Here is a 21305-nt window from a genome sequence, read left to right on the forward strand (position 1 = left end):
GGTTATGTCGCTGCGTAGTGGGAACATGTGGTCAACAAACACAAATCGCCCACCGGTGGGCGAATGGGTCTTAAGAGGATTTATACACTGATATCCTAATTTACTCAGAAATGAGGAGGAACTTGTTTCTGTTTGAAGAGAACAAACACAGCACCTTAAAATATTGCCATTTTAGGTGAATAAAAAGGATAGTGAACTGGGTTAAGAGTGGGGACAACATTCAAAAGATAGTACAACATTTTTCGTGATGGATTTTACCCAAAAAAGAAGCAAAAAACTAAGCTAATTCAATATAAAAATGAATATAGTTTACAACATCTGCTTTTAACACATCTGTTATGAATGACGATTCAATTTTCTGAAGGTTGATCTTCACATCATTGAGGGGACAAAGGCAGCCCTAGATAGAGAACTAGTGTGGTTTGCAGCAGATGAAGACCAGTTAATGACTGTGTGACTCTTTACCTCCTAACCTCAGCCTCCAGGACCAAGAGCAACTGTGGAAACATTGACATTTTTTTTACAAGTAGTAACAAGAACAGCGTCTATGTACAACGTTGTACATCTCCTGCAGTGACCATTGTATCATTCTCATCTCCTTTAAATTAGCAACGTGCAGCCAATCACAGCTCTTATCAAATGAAGGAACCAAACATGTATGAAACAAAGCAGCCGATGTATGTTGGCATCAAGTGAAGAGGCACGTGTACAGAGAAGGCCAAAATAATTCATTTCATTAAATTTTGTTCACAAAGCCCCCAGTTTGTGTATTTACAACTGTCATCCGTCCATTTAAATTGGTTCTGCTCAAGGACGGTCTTTAAGCAGTTCTTATCCCCACCACCTTGAGGTCCCCCTCTGCTCCAGGAGGGGTCATCCAGTGACAGGACGGTCCCATCAACCCATCTCCACGTCCCTTCACTGGCCTCATCTGTCGCACCGAGCCAGAAGTACCAGCCCAACGTGCTAATGAAGTCCATCTCCGCTTTACTGTCCACCACCACCAGATCTGCTCCGTGGGAAACACAGAACTCCCTGCTCTTATTCCAGGATTGATGCATGTCGGAAGTCTTGTAACATTTACAACCAAACTTATTCCAACCACCTGGACATTCCTGTTTACAGAGCAGTGCGTCTCTCTGTTCCATCAAATTCTTCAGCGTTAGGAGAAGTTGCTCCTTGTCTCTGTCCATACTTACATTCTTCTCCATTACAGTCTTCTCCATGTCATTCTTGTATTTAACTGCCAACCCAATCAGTCCAGCCAGCAGGACAACAGACAGCAGGCCCAGAAGCACCACCACAGCCCTGATAGGACACCAAGGAGGGCTCACAGCGTCCGGCCGCTGACTTCTTCCTGTTCCCAGAGACTTGGAGGACTCCTCTGTCCCCACAGAGTCCTGGTGTGGATCTCTGAGGCTCTCTGGGCTAGCGTAGATGTCCACTATCCTCTCCTCTCTCTCTCCTCGTGTATACCTGAACTTGGTCATCATGTTGGGTCTGGCGTAAATTGCATCAGCCATGTTCTGGTCTTGAGTGTTTTCACAGAGTTAATCTTATCGTCCTACCTCGTGAGTTGTTGGTCTCTCTGTGCGTTTTGTATGACAGCATGTCAAAGTCGATCAACTTCAAACAGGAAGTCTATAACCCCATGTTACTTTCGACTGGGTGTCAGACAGTGGTAAGTCTGCAGCATCACTTAGGGTACACTAAAGTCACAAATGTGTAACAGCAATTTTGAAGTCGTAAATATTTATTTTGGATGTGTACTCTAAAGTCACAAATGTGTAACAGTACATTTGAAGTCGTAAATATTTTTTCTACCATTGTAAACACTAAACAGGGTCTACAAGTTCACAAGTCTGTGTTACAGGTGCACAAATCCTATCCTGTGCATAACAACTTGAAAGGGTCATGCAATTGACACTTTTGCTACAATCATTGCAGCGCTGTTGGGGCAAAACACATTCGCACGTGTTTCATAATCTGAGAACATGCCCAAAATGTGTGCATTCGTAAACCCAAATGTGAACTAATGCATCAGAAGTTGCAAATCAAGAAGAGCATCTATGTGTACAGCTTCTGCAGTAACCAGTGAAGTTTTCATGTCATCTCCTTTTAAGAAACACCTTGCAGCAAATCACAGCTCTCATTCAATAGAGAACCCAAAAAGTATGAAACAAGACAGCCGATGTCTATTGGCATTAAGATGTAAAAATAGGAACAAAAATGTTTCATCAATCATTGCGTTAACTTTTGTTCACAAAGCCCAGACTTTAGGGCTTCACAGCTCTTATCCGTCCATTTATATTGGGAATTCTCCCAGATGTCAGCTATTTCGAGGCATTTCTGATCCTCACCAACATGAGGTCCCCCACTGCTCCAGGAGGGGTTATCCAGTGACAGGACGGTCCCATCAACCCATCTCCACATCCCTTCACCGGCCTCTGTGCGTTTTGTATGACAGCATGTCAAAGTCGATCAACTTCAAACAGGAAGTCTATAACCCCATGTTACTTTCGACTGGGTGTCAGTGGTACGTCTGCAACATCACTTTGGGTCATTTCACTAATGTTCTGATTATTCTACCTACTTCAAGGCGATCAAAATGTACATGAAGACATGTTTGAAGTACATATCTTTGTCACAGGCCAATGATAAAATACAATTTTAAATTTAATATAAAAGGTTACAATTTGGGTTTAACATACAATTTATTTCGCGTTAGATATTTTTAATGTTTGGTCCCATTGATTTATATATATAAAAGGAAAAGTTCAGGGTAAAACTGCAATTAAAAGAATGGAGGCTGAAAAAATAGTGGATTGGCCACAGAAAGCTTCAACACAAAAGCAGATCAAAGATCAGTTCAATGTGGAGCCGCTAAAACCGTTCAAGTGCAAATGAATAATATACACGTTTTTACATGGTAACATGGTATCAAAGTCAAGATACAATTAAACATAAAAATATAAAAAGATTAGTTTACATCAACAACACATCCGTTATAAAGATCCATTTCTTTTTTTGAATGGTGATCTTCACACCGTCGAGGGGACAAAGTTAGCCCTAGATAGAGAACTAGTGTGGTTTGCGGCAACTGAAAACCAGCCAATGGCTGTCTAACTCTTTGCCTCCTAACCTCAGCCTCAAGCACCAAGAGCAACTGTGGAAACATTTAAAAAAATAAATTCACAAGAGAAGCATCTATGTACAGCTCCTGCAGTGACCATTGCATCTCATCTCCTTTTAACAACTTGCAGCCAATCACAGCCCTTATCGAATGAAGGCACCCAACATGTATGAAAAGAAACAGCCGATATATGTCGGCATTAACATGTAAAATATATTCATAAAGAAATGTTTTAATCAATCATTTTTGTACATTTTGTTCACAAACCCCCCGGTTCTGTTCTTCACAGCTCTCATCTGCCCATTTAAATTGGTTAGGATCCGATACCCTCACTAAGCAGTTCTGGTCCTCACCACCAACAGGTCCCCCTCTGCTCCAGGAGGGGTTATCCAGTGACAGGACGGTCCCATCAACCCATCTCCACATCCCTTCACCGGCCTCATCTGTCGCTCCGAGCCAGAAGTCGTGGTATGAGGTGGCCTTGCTAATGAAGTCCATCTCCTCTTTATTGTCCACCACCAGCAGATCTGCTCCTTGGGAAACACAGAACTCCCTGCTCTCATTCCAGGATAGCCACTCAGTGGAAATCCTGTAGCATTTACAACGAAACTTATCCCAAGCATTTGGGCAGTCCTCTTGACAAAGAAGTGTGTCTCTCTGTTCTGTTAAGTTCTTCAGCGTAAGGAGAACCTGGTCCATGTCGTTCTTGTGTTGCACTGCCAACCCAATCAGGTTAGCCAGCAGGATAACCGACAGCAGGCCCAGAAGCACCACCACAGCCCTGATCGGACACCAAGGAGGACTCACAGCGTGACTTCTTCCTGTTCCCAGAGACTTGGAGGACTCCTCTGTCCCCACAGAGTGCTTCTGTTGATCTCCGAGGCTCTCAGGACAAACCAAGATGTCCACTATCCTCTCCTCTCCCTCTCCTCGTGTGGTCCTGACCTCGGTCGTCACGTTGGGTCGGGGTTGAATCGCTTCAGCCATGTTGTGGTTTAAAGTGTTTTCACAGAGTTGATCTTATCGTCCTTCCCCTGTGAGTTGTTGGTCTCTCTGTGTGTTTTGTATGACAGCATGTCAAAGTGGGGCAACTTCAAACAGGAAGTCTATAACCACATGTTACTTTCGACTGGGTGTCAGTGGACGTCTGTAGCATCACTTAGGGTAATTTCACTAATGTTCAAATTGTTCGACCTTCTTCAAAGCGAACAAAATGTACATGAAGACATGTTTGAAGTACATATCTTTGTCACAGGCAAATGATAAAATACAATTTTAAATTAAATATAAAAGATTCAATGATTTAAAATTTCGGTTTAATATACAATTTATTTCGAGTTAGATGTTATTTAATGTTTGGTCCCATTTATTTATATGTATAAAAGGAAAAGTTCAGGGCAAAACTGCAATTAAAAGAATGGAGGCTGAAAGAATAGTGGATTGGTCACAGAAAGCTTCAACACAAAAGCAGATCAAAGATCAGTTCAATGTGGAGCCGCTAAAACCGTTCAAGTGCAAATGATTATATATATGTTTTTGATTGATCACACTACATGCTATTAAAGTCAAGATACAATTAAAGATGAAAAATAAAATGATTAATTTACATCTACAACACATCCGTTATAAAGATCCATTTTTCTTTTTTGAAGGGTGGTCTTCACACTGTCGAGGGAACAAAGGCAGCCCTAGATAGAGAACTAGTGTGGTTTGCGGCAACTGAAAACCAGCCAATGGCTGTCTGACTCGTTGCCTCCTAACCTCAGCCTCCAACACCAGAACAACTGTGGAAACATTGAACAAAAATAAAGAACAGCACCTATGTACAGCTGCTGCAGTGACCAGTGAAGTATTCATGTAATCTCCTTCTAAGGAACACATTGCAGCCAATCACAGCTCTTATCCAATGAAGGAACCCAAAAAGTATGAAACAAAATTGCAGGCTGATGAGGTACATGTACAAAATTGGCACAGAGAAATGGTTTCAACAAACATTTTATTATTTTCTTTTCACAAAGCTTTGTTCTGTGAAGAACAAAAGTTTTGTTCTTCACAGCTCTCAGATGGCCGTTTATCTTGATTCTTCCCCAAGACCCTCGCTACCTTAAGACAGTTCTTGTCCACACCACCTTCAGGTTCCCCTCCGCACCAGGAGGGTTTATCCAGTGACAGGACGGTCCCATCAACCCATCTCCACATCCCTTCAGCACGTGGCCTCATCCGTCGCTCCCAGACAGAAGTATGAATTGTACCTTCTAATGAAGTCAATCTCCTCTTCACTGTCCACAACCACCCGATCTGCTCATGCTGGGACTGGCGTGAATCACCTCAGCCATGTTCTGGTCTTAAGTATTTTCAGAGAGTTTATCTTATCCTCTTACCCCTATGAGTGCTTGGACCTTCTGTGTGTTTTGTATGACAGCCTGTCAAAGTCTTAAGGGCAACTTTGATCAAACAGGAAGTCTTTAACCACATTGCTCGTTACTTTCTACTTGTACACGTTACTTTCTACTTGTACACGTTACTTTCTACTTGTGCTTATAGAGACACTATGTCAGTGGTACGTGTTCAGCATCACTCAGGGATATTTCGGCAATCTTCCGATTCTTATTCTTACTTTAAAGCGATCCAAATAAACATGAAGACATGGTTGAAATTCATATCTTTGCCGAAGGCCGATGCCAAAATAAATGTTAATATAAAAGTTCTATATATACCTGTATATAGTTAATATAAAAGGATCATGATCATCAAGATCATTTCAAATTAGGGTTCAATATACAATTTGTTTTGAGTGAGATATTAGTTAATGTTCGGTAATTATTTAAACATACGATATATGTATGATTGAACATTGAACATCCTGTTGAGCGTTGCCGGTACGTTGTTCCATTGTTGTGACTATTGTGAATAGTGTTTGAGACGAGTTGCTCACCTTTGTTTTCTCACAGAAAGTCTGTGTTTTTTTTTCACTCACTTTAAACACATCCGTTATAAATGTCCATTTCCATTTCTGAAGGGTGATCTTCGAACCATTGAGGGGACAAACAAAAATTGAAGTATTCATGTCATCTCCTTTTAAGGAACACCTTGCAGCCAATCACAGCTCGTATCCAATGAAGGAACACAAAAAGTATGAAATAAAATAGCAGAGTGAAGAGGTATATGTACAACATAGGCACAAAGAAATGTTTTCAACTATCATTTTATTATTTTCTTGTCACAAATCCCCCTGTTCTTTTCTTCTTTACTTCTTTAGCTATATGGATTTCGGAAAACATAGTTTCAACCTCACTTTGCAATACAGCACTGACCACGTTTTGGGCAGGAAATGCATTTTCTAGTTCTTAAAAGGAGCAGTAGGCTAGATTTAGATGAAACACGCAAACCAATAAGAAATGTAAAAGATTTAATGGTTGTTTTTTGTCCAGCAACGGTCTGCTTCAGTCAGAAAGCAGTCCTGGAGGTTTTGCAGAACTATTTAGTTTACACATAGCTGCCTGAATGTCAAGACTCATTTTGTATTTTTTACTTAATCATTTTGCAGCAATATTGCATTAACAAAAACAATGCAACACTCCACCAATCTACAGATTATAACAGCCATCATCTATAACAATCATGAGGACTGGAGCATGGACGACGTTACACACCATCTAGGAGGCATGACCTGGTGCTCCATGTTGCCATGCAGCAGATCTCCTTGAGTGTTGTGGTGATGGCTGGTTTAACCTGCCCGCATTGATTACTCAATGCAGAACTGATGTACTGTCCCACCCAGCCCCAGCGTCCAATCAGTCTGACTCGGGCCAGGTGAGGCCGCCTCAACCAGCCATCATACACACACACTCCACAAATGCCTACTGCTCCTTTGCCAAACGCAACTAACAAATACTTCTGGCAACATTGGTGTCTGTTCAAAGCTGTCCTGGCATCTGGTGGGCAGATAACAGAACAGCAGACTTGTATTCTGCTATTGGGCTCGTGGCTCTGATCGCACAGCCCGACTTTACATGCTGTACAAGTCTGCCCCCACGTGGTCAAACAAGACTTTGTCATTTCTAAAGAAACTCTGCAAGCTGCGTTTTGTGTTCTTCAGTGTAAAGTGTGGCAGAGACGGGATTCCCAGGAGCAAACTAAGCTCCTTAAAGATAATTGATACATATCCCTCTCTGGGTCCTACTCCTACATTTAGCAGCCATCATCCTGGAGAGAGAACGGAGGACCTCTGGGATCGAACCCGGACCCTTTGGACACCCTACCTACTAGACTAGCCCCGCCCCCATACACACAAATATATTAATACACACTTCTTTATTGCTCTGTGTTTCAGGTGAGGCTGACCTGGATGCTGTCTGTGATGCCTGCCTTCCCTACCTGAGCTGTAGACAGCCAATCAGCCTTCAGGAGGCGTGTCTAAGGTAGCAGCGCTAAAGTCAACAGATTCACTCCAAACAGATTCATTCTTCACATATTCTCTCCACACACACACACACACACACACACACACACACACACACACACACACACACACACACACACACACACACACACACACACACACACACACACACACACACACACACACACACACACACACACACACACACACACACACACAGAGAAAAGCGTTGCTCTACCTTCACTTGGGCTGTGGAGTCTAGTGGGACCACTGTTGCCAGATTGCAGTTTTCCAGCAAATGGGTAGCTGTTCAATCAACCAATCAGCAGTCAACAGATAACAGCATGTGACCTCGACACACAATGTAGTGATCAGATACCTGGATATCAATGATGTGTTAACATACCACAACACAGTCTCCTAATTTACGGAGGAATGAGTTCAATAGCAGAACTTTTTTCTCTGTCTGAAGAGAACAAACAGTAAATTAAAAAACTAACATCTGAATGTTTTAAGATTGTTGATAAACATGGAAAATACATTCAAAAGCTGTTGTACATTTTTCGTGAAAATGCAAAAGCATTTTCTTACTCCATCAAATACTGGAGTTAGAAATGTTGCGGATGAAACATTGCTTGATCGGAAATATATATTTTTTATTTATCAGTCCCAATAGTAAAATAGGTATCAGTTCAAACGGATCAGTCCAAACGAAATCCAAATAATAAAATATGAACAAAACATATTGCTGAAGAACTTTAGAAAATAGGACTAAATTCACTACAGAGAATAGACACTTGATTTACAGATCATAGGATTATAGCCGTAGTATATTTACTTTTTTTTCTTTTTTTAATGTTCATCAATATATTTTGTCCCTTTGGAAAAATAAAATAAATTTCAAATTCAACGTAATTCACTCTGAATAAGTGCGAATGCATGTGTGTACCTTCAAAAGTATTCCTTTAGTTACGCAAAGCTGAGCATCTCGCATTTCTGAAGCGAAGTCTTGTTTGACCACTAGGGGTCAGACTTGTACAGCTTTTAAAATCTGTCTCCTGGAGCCGCTAAAACAGTCAAAAAGTCAAACAAAAGAGTGCAGCCCTACAAGCCTATTCACACACCAAGACACAAGTCTACTGTTTTATCTGAACACAGTAGAATAAGTAGAAAATTTAAAGTGATCACACTACATCAGAATCAGAATCAGGAAGGATTTAATTGCCAAGAAGGGTTTTACACCAACCAGGAATTTGGCTTGGTGAATAAGGTGCATACATGGAGACAATAACAATGAACAAACAGTGATATATATATATATATATAACACAATATAAACAAGCAGGGACATAAGTGATCAATTAAAAATAGGATACAATAGAATTCTGTTCTATTCTGTTATAGAATAAAAAAATAAATAAAGTAAAAGATACTTAAAAGTGTATAAGAATTTACAAATTGGCCATGGGTATGAGTGCCAGAGTCAGTGTCAGTCAGGTGATCCTGGGACCTGTTAAGGAAGCCAACTGAACAGGGGAAGAAACTGTTCAAGTGGCGGGAGGTTTTGGTCCTGATGGACCGCAGCCTCCTGCCAGAGGGTAGAGTTCCAAATAGACTGTGACCAGGATGGGAGGGGTCTGCCATATTCCTGCCTGCCCGCCTCAGAGCCCTGGAGCTGTGCAGGTCCTGGAGGGATGGTTACATGGTACCAAAGTCAAGATACATTCCAATATAAAAAATGCATGATTTATAAATGTCTTTCATTTTCTGAAGGTAGTGGCACAGAAGTAACATCACTGGCCAGATCGGTAGGAATCAAAGTTTCTGGCCAGTGTTCCTATTCTCAGAGACTTGGAGGACACCTCTGTCCCCAGATAGTCCTGCTGTTGATCTCTTAGGCTTTCAGGACAAACCAAGATGTCCTCTGTCCTCTCCTCTCTCACTCCATTTGTATTCCAGACGTCCTTTTTCATTTTTCTTTTTCTGGGGTGAATCACCTCAGCCATATTCTGGTCTAAAGTGTTTCACAGAGTTTATCTTATCATCCTACTCCTACGAGTGGTTGGCCTTTCTGTCCATTTTTAAAGTCTTAACACCTACTGTGATCAAACAGGAAGTATTTGACCAGATGTTACTTTCCACTTCTGCTTATAGAGACACTGTGCGTCAGTGGTACTTTTGCTGCATCACTTAGGGTCAAATCAGCAATGAACAGCTTGTTCAACTTACTTCAAAGCTATCAAAATATACATGAAGACCTCTTTTGAATACACATTTTTGCCATATGCCTATGCGAAAATAAATGTTTAAAGTTAAAGTTAAATATAGAAGGTTAGAAGATTAAAAATTAGGGTTTAATATACAATTGGTTTCGTGTGAGAAATTACACAATGTTTGGAACCAATGATTAAAATATACATATGAACAGTTCAGGGCAAACTGCCAAGCGGCAGAGCTGCAGCGACCGCGAGGTGTCCTACTCTCGCCACGCACAGTGGGGTCCTCACCAGACACCGTACAATCACGGACTCGGTACGTGGTTCCATAGTCGTGACAATTGTGAAGGTGATCTTGAGACGAGTTTCTCATCTTTTTTTTCTCAGAGAGTGCTTGTGTTTTTTCACGCTCACTTTAAACACATCAGTTATAAATGTCCATTTCCTTTTCTGAAGGGTGATCTTCACAACATTGAGGGGACAAACAAAAAGGGAAGTTTTCATGTCATCTCCTTTTAAGGAACACCTTGCAGCCACATGACAGCTCTTATCCAATGAAGGAACCCAAAGAGTATGAAACAAAATAGCAGAGAGAAGAGGTACATGTACAAAATAGGCACAAAGAAATGTTTTCAACAATATATATATTTTCTTTTTTTCACGAAGAAACCTGTTCTGTTCGTCACAGCTCTCAGATGCCCATTTATCTTGATTCTTCCCCAAGAACCACAAGTCTCTGATATGCCAGTTACATGAACTGGCATATCAGAGACTAAGTACAAGAGTACAACAAGGAGAAAGGGCATGACGAATACAACAAACCGACAAGGGAGCAAAGGAAGTGAACTGGTCATACAGGGATAGACTGATGGGGGAATGAAATGCAGGTGTTGGACTGAAGAGGAAGCTCAGGTGAGGGGAAGGAAGTGATTGCAGATGGAAGTGGCAGGATCTGTGAGTGCGGGGATAAGGACCAGGACATGTGGTGAACAGATGGAGAATGGAAACCAAATTACATAAATAACAGAGTGAGAGGATAAGGAGAAGGGCCTCAAGATGACGGGTGTCTGTGAGCAGAACCAATGGACTTTACAACGGCCTCTAGGACCAAGAGCAACTGTGGTAACATTGACATTTTTTTACAAGTAGCAACAAGAACAGCAACTATGTACAACGTTGTACATCTCCTGCAGTGACCAGTGCATCTCATCTCCTTTAAATGAACAACTTGCAGCCAATCAGGGCTCTTATCGAATGAAGGCACCAAACATGTATGAAACAAAGCAGCTGATGTATGTTGGCATCAAGTGAAGAGGCACGTGTACAGAGAAGGCCAAAATAATTCATTTCATTAAATTTTGTTCACAAAGCACCAAAAAGCTTGTGGATTCACAGCTCTCATCTGTCCATTTATATTGGTTCAGCTCAGAGGCCCTCCTTAAGCAGTTCTTGTCCTCACCTCCATGCGGTCCCACTCCACTCCAGGAGGGGTCATCCAGTGGCAGGACGGTCCCATCAACCCATCTCCACGTCCCTTCACCGGCCGCATCTGTCGCTCCGAGCCAGAAGTACACGTTGTACCAGCAGCCAATGAAGTCCATCTCCTCTTTACTGTCCACAACCACCAGATCTGCTCCTTGGGAAACACAGAACTCCCTGCTGTTATTCCAGGAATGATACGTATCGGTAGCCTTGTAACATTTACAACCAAACTTCCTCCAACCATCTGGACATTCCTGTTTACAAAGCAGTGAGTCTCTCTGTTCCGTCAAATTCTTCAGCGTTAGGAGAAGTTGCTCCATGTCTCTTTCCATGCTTGCAGTCTTCTTGTGTTGCACTGCCAACCCAATCAGTCCAGCCAGCAGGACCACAGACAGCAGGCCCAGAAGCACCATCACAGCCCTGATAGGACAACAAGGAGGGCTCACAGCGTCCGGCCGCTGACTTCTTCCTGTTCCCAGAGACTTGGAGGACTCCTCTGTCCCCACAGAGCCCTGCTGTTGATCTCTGAGGCTCTCAGGACTAGCGTAGATGTCCACTATCCTCTCCTCTCTCTCTCCTTGTGTATTCCTGGCCTTGGTCATCATGTTGGGCGTTGCGTACATCACCTCAGCCATATTCTGGTCTAAAGTGTTTTCAGAGAGCTTATCTTATCCTCTTACCCCTTTGAGTGCTTGGCCCTTCTGTGTTTTTTGTATGACAGCATGTCAAAGTCTTTAGGAGCAGCTTTGATCAAACAGGAAGTCTTTAACCACATGTTACTTTCTACTTCTGCTTATAGAGACTGGGTGTCAGTGGTACGACTGCAGCATCACTTAAGGTCATTTCAGTAATGTTCAGATTAATCTACTTACTTCAAAGTGATCAAAATGTACATGAAGACCTGTTTGAAATAGATATCTTTGTCATAGGCCAATGGAAAATAAAATTAATATAAAAGGTGTGATGATTTCAAATGTGGGTTTAATATACAATTTGTTTAGAGTGAGATATTATTTTATGTTTGGTACCAATGATTAAAATCTATAAAAGGAAAATTTAAAGGATGGAAGCTGAAGAAATAGTGGATTGGCAAAAGAAACCTTCAGTCAAAAAGCAAATCAAAGATCAGTTCAATGTTGAGCTGCTAAAACAGTCCAAGTGCAGACTTACAAGCCTATTCAGACAACAGAACACAAGTCTACTGTTCCCTCTGAACACCTTAGAACAAATAGAGAATTAATATACAAGTGTTTTATATTGATCACACTAAATGGTAACGAAGTCAAGATACAATTCAACATATAAAAAATAAGAATCATTTTACGTCTGCCACACATTCGTTAGACTTTGTAGACTTTAGACTTTAGACTTTATTGTCCCCAAGGGGAAATTTTTCTTCATGTCACAGTACATTACATATATGGGCCGCACGCCGACAGACAATAGACAGAAACAAATAAACATCTACACAGTTCTACAGAAAACATCTACACAGAGTAGGACTGGGGGTGATTTATCTTGGCCTTTTATTGAGTGCTGTTATGGCTGCAGGCACCAGGCTTTTGCTGTAGCGAGCCCTCCTGCACAACAGGGACCTATACCTGCGTGCAGAGGGCATGACAGTGAAGTGGCAGTTGAGAGGGTGAGTGTTGTCCTGTGCTATTGTGGATTCAATGCGTGAGATGGCCTTTATATTGAGCTCTGACAGTGTGGGTGTGGGGAGACCAATTAATTTGGCAGCTATATTTGTGACACGTGTAAGTTTGACCCGGTTTTTGACAGTGAGCATGTTAAAGAAGCAGGTGGAACAGTAGAGCAGAATGGGTTGGACAATACTTTGATATAACAGAAGGAGGAGATGGGGGGCAACATAGAGTCCTTTGAGTTTGCGGATGGCATATAAGTGTGTGTGTGGTTATAAAGATCCAATTTCATCTTTTGAAGGGTGATATTCACACCGTTACAGGGACAAAGGCAGCCCTAGATAGGGAACTATTGTGGTTTTGGGCAACTGAAAACCAGCCAATGACTGTCATGACTCTTTACCTCCTAACCTCAGCCTCCAGCACCAAGAGCAACTGTGGAAACATTGAAAAACATCTATGTACATCTATGTACTGCTCCTGCAGTGACCAGTGAAGTATTCATGCCATCTCCAAGGAACACCTTAAAGCCTATCAAAGCTCTTATAGAATTGAGGAACCCAAAACGTTTCGAAAAAAACAGCAGCCATCTGTTGGCATTAAGATGTAAAAAATACTCACAAAGAAATGTTTTCAACAATCATTTCATTAAAAAATATTCACAAAATGCCTTGTTCATTTCTTTCGAGTGAGATGTTAGTTAATGTTCGGTAATTATTTAAACATACGGTATATGTATGATTGAACATCGAACATTGAACATTGAACATCCTGTTGAACGTTGCCGGTACGTTCCATTGTTGTGACTATTGTGAATGGTGTTTGAGACGAGTTGCTCACCTTTGTTTTCTCACAGAAAGTCTGTGTTTTTTTTTCACTCACTTTAAACACATCCGTTATAAATGTCCATTTCCTTTTCTGAAGGGTGATCTTCGAACCATTGTGGGGACAAACAAAAAGTGAAGTATTCCTGTCATCTCCTTTTAAGGAACACCTTGCAGCCAATCACAGCTCTCATCCAATGAAGGAACCCAAAAAGTATTAAACAAAATAGCAGAGTGAAGAGGTACATGTACAACATAGGCACAAAGAAATGTGGGCGACTATCATTTTATTTTTTTATTTTCACAAAGCCCCCTGTTCTGTACTTCACAGCTCTCAGGTGGCCGTTTGTCTTGATTCTTCCCCAAGACCCTCGCTACCTTGAGGCAGTTCCTATCCTCACCACCTTCAGGTTCCCCTCCGCACCAGGAGGGTTTATCCAGTGACAGGACGGTCCCATCAACCCATCTCCACATCCCTTCAGCACGTGGCCTCATCCGTCGCTCCGAGACAGAAGTATGAGTTGTACCTTCTAGTCAAACTCCTCTTCACTGTCCACAACCACCAGATCTGCTCATGCTGGGTCTGGCGTGAATCACCTCAGCCATGTTCTGGTCTTAATTATTTTCAGAGAGCTTATCTTATCCTCTTACCCCTATGAGTGCTTGGCCCTTCTGTGTGTTTTGTATGACAGCCTGTCAAAGTCTTAAGGGCAACTTTGATCAATCAGGAAGTCTTTTAACCACACGTTACTTTCTACGTGTGCTTTTAGAGACACTGTGTCAGTGGTACGTGTTCAGCATCACTCAGGGTCATTTCGGCAATCTTCAGATTCTTCTTCTTACTTTAAAGCGATCCAAATGTACATGAAGACATTGTTGAAATTCATATCTTTGCCGAAGGCCGATGCCAAAATAAATGTTTAAAGTTAATATAAAAGGTCAGATCATTTCAAATTAGGGTTTAATATACAATTTGTATATTAATAATTAATAATTAATATACATAATAATAATGATGATAATAATAATAATAATTAATAATTAGCGACTATCATTTTATTATTTTCTTGTCACAAATCCCCCTGTTCTTTTCTTCTTTACTTCTTTAGCTATATGGATTTCGGAAAACATAGTTTCAACCTCACTTTGCACTACAGCACCACTGACCACGTTTTGGGCAGGAAATGCATTTTCTAGTTCTTAAAAGGAGCAGTAGGCTAGATTTAGATGAAACACGCAAACCAATAAGAAATGTAAAAGATTTAATGGTTGTTTTTTGTCCAGCAACGGTCTGCTTCAGTCAGAAAGCAGTCCTGGAGGTTTTGCAGAACTATTTAGTTTACACATAGCTGCCTGAATGTCAAGACTCATTTTGTATTTTTTACTTAATCATTTGGCAGCAATATTGCATTAACAAAAACAATGCAACACTCCACCAATCTACAGATTATAACAACCATCATCTATAACAATCATGAGGACTGGAGCAAGGACGACGTTACCCACCATCTAGGAGGCATGACCTGGTGCTCCATGTTGCCATGCAGCAGATCTCCTTGAGTGTTGTGGTGATGGCTGGTTTAACCTGCCCACATTGATTACTCAATGCAGAACTGATGTACTGTCCCACCCAGCCCCAGAGTCCAATCAGTCTGACTCGGGCCAGGTGAGGCTGCCTCAACCAGCCATCATACATACACACTCCATAAATGCCTACTGCTCCGTTGCCAAACACTACAAATACTTCTGGCAACATTGGTGTCTGTTCAAAGCTGTACTGCCATCTGGTGGGCAGGTAACAGAACAGCAGACTTGTATTCTGCTATTAGGCTCGTGGCTCTGCTCCCACAGCCCGACTTTACATGCTGTACAAGTCTGCCCCCACGTGGTCAAACAAGACTTTGTCATTTCTAAAGAAACTGCAAGCTGCGTTTTGTGTTCTTGAGTGTACAGTGCGGCAGAGACGGGATTCCCAGGACCAAACTAAGCTCCTGGCTGAGCTGCAGACAACCAATCAGCCTTCAGGGGGCGTGTCTAAGATAGCAGCGCTACAGTCAACAGATTCCCTCTACCCAGAAGGGAAAAAGAGCCAACAGCTCTCATCTGTCCCCTTTCCTCCGTTGCAGGTGAACCCGCCTGTGTTGAACCTGTTGCTGCAGCAATAACCGTGACTACCTGTATGAGTCCTGGAAAAACAGCACCCAACTCGCCAAGATGGAGTCAAGTCGTGAAACAGGGCCGAGGTCGGAGCAATAATCCCGAGGGCCAGTCGGTCTTATTAAAACAGCGTGCTGGAAAACCTGAACGGAGGATGCCCAAGCCTATTGTTGGCACTGCTGTGCAAAAGGATATAAAAGTGGTGCGTACGAAATTGGTAAGTGTTTTCGGCACCAAATTCCTAGATGCTGAGACACTGAGTATATATCTTACTGAACAGCTTGGCCGCTACGTTAATTGTCAGCGTATTGTCACTGCAGGCAATAGATATAGCTCATTAAGTGTGTGCTGAGTGCGATGAAGTTGCGGAGATGTACAACCCAGAACTCTGGCCTGAAGGCTCGCTTGTGAGGAGATATTATGAACCTCGTAAAGTGGGAGTGATAGGTGCTGGCGCAGCTAGGTCGGTTTCTAGAGCAATTGTACCGAATGGGTCTACGGATGCAATGCTCAGCTAAACTGTAGGCAAACTTTATGCAAGTTGGATCATATAACTGTCGCGGGCTGCGCCTGGGTAACAGCGAAGGTGATAGGAGCCGACGTATAGTAGTGGACAATTTGCTGCAACATTGTGACATTTTATGGTTGCAAGAAACTTTTCTACCAAAGCAGGATTTGGGAAAGTTGAACTGTTTTAATGACAATTTCCACGGGGCTGGCGAGTCCACAACGGACCTATCCTTGGGAATAGTGAGAGGGAGGATAGCAGGGGGCGTGGCTATCCTCTGGCACAAAAAGCTGGACTCTGTCATTAATGTCATCAGGCTTGAAGTTGACTGGTGTATTGCAGTGCGCATACAAATAAATAACAAGGAGTTCAGTATTCTAAATGTATAAACACCATATGAGTCGCAACAAAATGAAGATGAATATCTGAATAGGCTTGCTTTTATAAATTATTTTATTTCTGATAATCATTCCACAAGCGTCCTTGTAGTGGTTGATATGAATGCTGACCTTACAGACAAACGTTCCTTGTTTGCTAAGCATATGCTACAGTTATGTGACGATAACAATTTAAATGTTTCCAGCCAAATATTTTTACCTGCTGATAGCTATTCTTATATAAGCGAGGCTTGGCACGCAACATCATGGCTTGACCATTGCATTAGCACTGCTGATGCCCATGAAATTATAAGATCTATTAAGATTGTGTATGAGGCGTCCATGTCTGATCATATTCCTTTTGTTGTGTCACTAGATTGTGAGAGTCTCCCTGAGATGTCTCAGGAGGGTAAACATGCCTGTAAGGCCAAACTGGATTGGGCCAAGCTCACAAATGAGGATATTTTAACATACTATGGGAAAACTGATATCCTTCTTAGTGCTGTATATTTACCGAGAGATGCAATTATGTGTTCTGACGTAAACTGTAATGTAATTTCTCACCGTAAAGATCTCTGTGCTATGTACAATGATATTGTTGGAGCTGTGTATGAGGCCGGCAGGTCATATCATAAGTATTCTAAAAGGGGAAAGTCTGACACCAAGCCAGGTTGGAAAAAGCATGTTGCTGCTCATCATGCAGAAGCTAAAGAGGCATATAAAGCTTGGGTTCAGGAAGGCCGACCTAGACAGGGGCCTGTCCTGGATTATAAAAAGTTAACTCTTTCAAAATTTTAATATGCAGTTCGTTATATATCCAAAAATGAACAAGTTATGAGGGCAGACTCTATGGCTGAAAAGCTTCTAAGTAAGAATGTTGTTGAATTTTGGAAGGAAGTGAGAACTCTTAACAGGAGCAATACATTGTTGCCTAGCACAGTAGAGGGAGTCTCTGGAGCTGATAAAATCGCTGATTTGTGGAAGCAGAATTACTCGGCTTTATTTAATTGTGTAAAAAGTGACTCTTATACAGTTGGCAATATTTCCAATAGGGATGCAGTAGGAATCACAACACATGAGGTTTTTGAAGCTATCACAAAATTATCTGTGAATAAAGCAAGTGGCTCAGATCAGATCACTGCAGAGCACCTCGGGTTTGCTAGCCCGAAAGTGGCCGCTCTACTTGCCATATGTTTCACTGGCTTTATGACGCATGGGCTGTTGCCCGACTCTATGTTGGCCGTAACTCTTGTGCCTGTCATTAAGAACAAAGCAGGCAAGATTGGGAGCATGGACAATTATAGGCCAATCGCACTGGCAAGTGTGATTTCCAAAGTTCTGGGGAGTATTCTTTTAGATCGATTGGGTAAGTATATTAATACCAGAGACAATCAGTTTGGTTTCAAACCAGAGCATGGCACTGAGTTGTGTATTTATAGTTTGAAAGAAATAGTAGAAATGTATAGAGGGCAACATTCCTCTGTTTTAATTGGAGTTATTGATGCCTCTAAGGCCTTTGATAGAGTCAATCACCAGAAGCTGTTCACAAAAATTAAATCAAAGGGGTGTACCTGCTAGCATTATAAGAATACTTGCATACTGGTATGCTAACCAGAGTATGCAAGTCAGATGGGGTAGCAGTGTCTCTGGTCCTTTCAGTGTTGCTAATGGAGTTCGACAAGGGGGGCTACTGTCACCAGCCCTCTTCAATCTGTACATGAACGATTTATCTGACCAACTGAACAATTGTAGAACGGGCTGTATGATTAGTAACACGGTGATTAACCATTTAATGTATGCGGATGATTTGGCCATTCTCTCTCCCGGGTTTCAGCAGTTGTTAAATGTGTGTACAGAATATGGTGTCAAACATGATGTGCAATACAATTCAAATAAGAGCAGTGTGATAATATGTAGGGCGAAGGGAGATAAGGACCTCCACTTTCCACAATTTTATCTTTCTGGGGAAAAGCTTTATGTTTGTTATAACTCGGGCACTTTATAACAGATAAAATGTCTGACGATGACGACATTATAAAACAGTGTCTTACATTATATGCCCAAGCCAATATGTTGGCAAGAAAATTTCATATGTGTTCTGATCATGTTAAAATATGTCTCTTTAGAGCATATTGCACTCCACTGTATACTGCCCCCTTATGGGGTAAGTTCAAAATATCAAGTATGCACAGACTACAAGTTGCTTACAACGATTGTTTTAGGATCTTACTTAAAAGACCTAGGTGGAGTAGTGCAAGTGAGCTATTTGTGAATGCAGGAGTTAACACCTTACAAGCTTTATTGAGGAACCTTATGTACAGATTTATCTGTCGCCTGAATAATTCAAAGAATGAAGTCATAATGCTGCTGTCGAACCCAAGTTATAGCGCAGTACGCTACCAGTCATACCTTTGGAGGCATTGGTATAAGTGCCTTTTATAATTGGTCGTTATGTTTTTATTCTTATTTATGTGTGTGTTGTCCATTTCTTGTATTGTATGTTTTTAAATGGACCTTGAGTCTAATAATAAAAGGTTGATGATGTCCATCGAGTCAAATACATATTGGTTCTGCTCCACGCCCCTCTCTAATCGGAGACAGTTATCGTAATTGCCACTGTTAGATCCATGTTCATGTTCACGTGAGGGTTCAACATGAAGACCCTTGCTCAAGTAGGCCTACACAATGTAATTTATTGCAATAAAGATGAATACGTGAAAATAAAAAATAATGTTCTGATTATTCTACTTACTTCAAAGCAATCAAAATGCACATGAAGACATGTTAATATTATACTGGCTAGATGATTTGAAATTTGGGTTTAATACACAATTAATTTCGAGGGAGATATTATTTAATGTTTGGTACCAATGAAAATATAAAAGGAAATGTTCAGGGCAAACACTGCAATTTAAAGAAATGCAGCTGAAGAAATGGTGGATTGTCAAAAGAAACCTTCAGTCAAAACGCAAATCAAAAATCAGTTCAATGTTGAGCTGCTAAAACAGTCCAAGTGTATTATATTGATCACACTATATGGTACCTAAGGGAAGTTACAATTCAACATAAAAAATAAAACAATAATTTTACGTCTACCACACATTTGTTATAAAGATCCAATTTCATCTTTTCAAGGGTGATATTCACACCGTTAAAGGGACAAAGGCAGCCCTAGATAGGGAACTAGTGTGGTTTGCGGCAACTGAAAACCAGCGAATGACTGTCATCACTCTTTACCTCCTAACCTCAGCCTCAAGCACCTGTGCTTGAGGCAACTGTGGAAACATTGAAAAAAAAGTAACAAGAGCAGTGTCTATGTACAGCTCCTGCAGTGACCGGTGAGGTATTCATGTTATCCCCTTTTAAGGAACACCTTAAAGCCTATCACAGTTCTTATAGAATTGAGGACCCCAAAACGTTTTGAAAAAAACAGCAAACATCTGTTAGTTGTAAAAAATACTTCAATCATTTCATTAAATTATTTTCACAAAATGCCCTGTTAATTTCCTCGCAGCTCCAATCTGCCCATTTATATTGGTCCTGCTCCCTGAACCTCACTGAGCAGTTCTTGGCCTCACCACCATCAGGTCCCCCTCTGCTCCAGGAGGGGTTATCCCGTGACAGGACGGTCCCATCAACCCATCTCCACGTCCCTTCACCGGCCGCATCTGTCGCTCCGAGCCAGAAGTACCCGTTGTACCACCGGCTAATGAAGTCCATCTCCTCTTTACTGTCCACAACCACCAGATCTGCTCCGTGGGAAACACAGAACTCCCTGCTCTTATTCCAGGATTGATACGTGTCGTAAGTCTTGTAACATTTACAACCAAACTTCTTCTAACCATCTAGACAGTCCTGTTTACAAAGCAGTGAGTCTCTCTGTTCCGTCAAATTCTTCAGCGTTAGGAGAAGTTGCTCCATGTCTCTTTCCATGCTTGCAGTCTTCTTGTGTTGCACTGCCAACCCAATCAGTCTAGCCAGCATTACCACAGACAGCAGGCCCAGAAGCACCATCACTGCCCAGATCTGACACTTGGTAGGGCTCACAGCGTCCAGCCGCTGACTTCTTCCTGTTCCCAGAGACTTGGAGGACTCCTCTGTCCCCACAGAGTCCTGCTGTTGATCTCTGAGGCTCTCAGGGCAAACCAAGAGGTCCACTATCCTCTCCTCTCCCTCTCCTCGTGTGGTCCTGACCTCCGTCATCATGTTGGGTCGGGGGTGAATCGCCTCAGCCATGTTCTGGTCTAAAGGGTTTTCAGAGAGTTTATCGTTTCCTCTTACCCTGAGTGCTTGGCCCTTCTGTGGGTTTTGTATGACAGCATGTCAAAGTCTTAGGAGCAACTTTGACCCAACAGGAAGTCTTTAACCACATGTTACTTTCCACTTCTGCTTATAGAGACTGTGTGTCAGTGGTACGACTGCAGCATCACTTAGGGTCATTTAAGTAATGTTCAGATTATTGTACTTACTTCAAAGTGATCAAAATGTACATAAAGACATGTTTGAAATAGATATCTTTGTCATAGGCCAATGTCATAGGTAAAATAAAATTAGGATAAAAGG

General features: G+C 41.7%; 2 protein-coding genes across 2 annotated transcripts; both read right to left on the minus strand.

Moving 5' to 3' along the window:
* Positions 1–2984: 2984 nt before the first annotated feature.
* Positions 2985–4255, minus strand: LOC115551413 (natural killer cells antigen CD94-like). The gene has a single exon (XM_030367136.1). The coding sequence runs from the start codon at positions 4118–4120 to the stop codon at positions 3374–3376; it is 747 nt and encodes a 248-aa protein (XP_030222996.1). The 5' UTR covers positions 4121–4255; the 3' UTR covers positions 2985–3373.
* A 3919-nt stretch (positions 4256–8174) lies between these two features.
* LOC115551313 (CD209 antigen-like protein E) lies at positions 8175–11956 on the minus strand. The gene is made up of 2 exons (XM_030366999.1): positions 11211–11956; positions 8175–9221 (listed from the first exon to the last, which is right to left on the minus strand). Exons 1-2 carry the CDS (start codon positions 11866–11868, stop codon positions 9049–9051), a joined length of 831 nt encoding a protein of 276 aa, XP_030222859.1. The 5' UTR covers positions 11869–11956; the 3' UTR covers positions 8175–9048.
* Between the last annotated feature and the right edge of the window lie 9349 nt (positions 11957–21305).

This window comes from Gadus morhua, chromosome 1 (genome assembly GCF_902167405.1).
Source record: "Gadus morhua chromosome 1, gadMor3.0, whole genome shotgun sequence".
Taxonomy (NCBI): Eukaryota; Metazoa; Chordata; class Actinopteri; order Gadiformes; family Gadidae; genus Gadus; species Gadus morhua.